A 2,110-nucleotide genomic window follows, 5' to 3' on the forward strand; every position below is an offset into this window, starting at 1 on the left:
AAATTAAGGTGGACGGCACCAACAACAATGGAGTTGAGCTTCTTCTAGGGTTCACACCCTTTTTAAAATTAAGGTGGAGGGCACCAACAATGGAGTTGCCGGTGCACATGGCTTTCTTCACACCCTCTATCACCTCCTGTAGTTTCCCCACCCTTCACAGTGTTTGGATATGGTCGTGGAGGCTCATTCTGTCCCTCACCATAGCGGGGTTGGAGAATCAGTGGTAGGACACCCCCTTCCGAATGTGCTTTAGATCTTATCGGTTCGTAATAAAGAGATCCGGGAAAGAATACTTACTAGGATCGGCCTACTCTACTCATCTACTCATACGGAGTTATCGACTCTCAAAACGCTACGGTTTCCTTGCGCCTATTTCCAGGCATAATTGCTTATGAGCTAGTGTTCTCGGGGGAGGATCAATGTGTTTTTTCTTTTTATTTCGATAATGACTCGAGAAAAATATAATTATTGAAAGTTTCAGATCGAAATGATCTCTTTGCTAAATAAATTATAATTTAATCACTGTGTAAATGGTGTCAAAATAGGAGTGAACTAGGTGGTAACTTTGATGAACAACACAATATAATATAATTATTGAAAGTTTCAGATCGAAATGATCTCTTTGCTAAATAAATTATAATTTAATCACTGTGTAAATGGTGTCAAAATAGGAGTGAACTAGGTGGTAACTTTGATGAACAACACAATATCGGGAAAATGCGGTGAGCTTAAATCGATTGTAGAATTTTTGAATATTTAGAATTTGACCCCGATGAACGCAGCAAAAAAATGGATGACACTCATATCTGGATACCCAAATATTTGGGAATCTGCAATCCACTTAATGATGGAGAGGAAAACGAGGTTTTTCCAAGAAAATACAGATGCAATGAAAGTTTTTTCCAATCATGGGATCAATGTAACTGTGGGAGTCAGCGATAATGAATTGCAGCGCATCTCCTGTAGCCAGGACGTAGCGTACGGTTCGGTCAACAACAATATTAGTCCCTTCTATCCTGCCATGAACATCAAATATATTGCAGTGGGCAATGATGTTTTTCTAGGCACGGAAGCTTCCTACCTTGTTCCTACCATGAGGAACATTCAAATCGCGATTAAGAAGGCCAAACTGCAGAATAACATCAAGGTCGCTACCACTCTCGCGTCAGGCGTTACGAGCGCCTTCCCTTCATCTAAATTGGTCTTCAATGATGACTTGAAAGACACCATGAGTTCTCTACTTCAATTCCCTCCAAGCTCATGGGTCTCCCTTCGTGGCCAATATCTATGCATACTTACAGTAGAAACGGTGCTCCGTTTCTTTGGAATACACTTTATATATGTCCACATCTACAGTGGTGCAGAGCTACAAACACTTGGTTGATATTTTTCTTTCCGCGAATCCTTGGGATATCCCAACATCCCACTAATTGTTACTGAAAGCGGATGGGCTTTTGTTGGCGCGGACGTCGCCAAAGTTCATGAGAATGTTCGTGATTATAACAACAGTCTCATACGTCATGTATTATCAAATACAGGGAAACCCAAGAGGGTGAGAATGAGCAGTGAGACCTATATCTTAACTATTCTCAATGAGAACCGATAGAATGGGGCTGAGATGGAGCAGCACTTTGGATTGTTCTACCCTCATCGAAATTTCGTTTACCCGATTCATTTTTCTTCATAATTTTGTTTACCAGATTCATGTTTCTCCATAATCGTGTTGCAGGAAAGTATAACAGATTTTGTAGCCAATGTGTATTGAAGAATTTAATCCCAATCACATTCGTTTATCTAAGTGTTTTAGTTCAGTTTCTATTAGTTCAATTTAGTTGAGCCTCACTGTAGTCATTTATTGTTGAAGTCTCCAATATAATAGTATTTAATTGATTTGTAATATTGAGAAAAACAATTTTTGTTCCATGTTTCTATTCATTTTTTGTCATGGTATCATAGCACATGCTAGTAAAGAAGTTGAAGAGACATAGACAAAATCAGATACAGAGGAGAAAGCTCTCATTGTAGAGCAGAATGAACAGAAGTAATGTGGTTCTGCAAATGTTTTTAAACTTACTATTGATTTCCAATGTGTAGGTAAGCAGGACAATTA

At 38.9% G+C, this 2,110-nt stretch overlaps 1 protein-coding gene across 1 annotated transcript; it reads left to right on the forward strand.

The window, feature by feature from the left end:
• The first annotated feature begins 847 nt into the window (after positions 1 to 847).
• On the forward strand, positions 848 to 1,384 carry LOC149194255 (glucan endo-1,3-beta-D-glucosidase-like). The gene has a single exon (XM_089407608.1). It carries the CDS (start codon positions 848 to 850, stop codon positions 1,382 to 1,384), a length of 537 nt encoding a protein of 178 aa, XP_089263734.1.
• Positions 1,385 to 2,110: the final 726 nt, after the last annotated feature.

The sequence above is a fragment of the Pinus tabuliformis genome, chromosome 2_2, assembly GCF_031772625.1.
Source record: "Pinus tabuliformis cultivar Carrire ecotype Pingquan chromosome 2_2, CPIR1, whole genome shotgun sequence".
In the NCBI taxonomy this organism is placed as follows: domain Eukaryota; kingdom Viridiplantae; phylum Streptophyta; class Pinopsida; order Pinales; family Pinaceae; genus Pinus; species Pinus tabuliformis.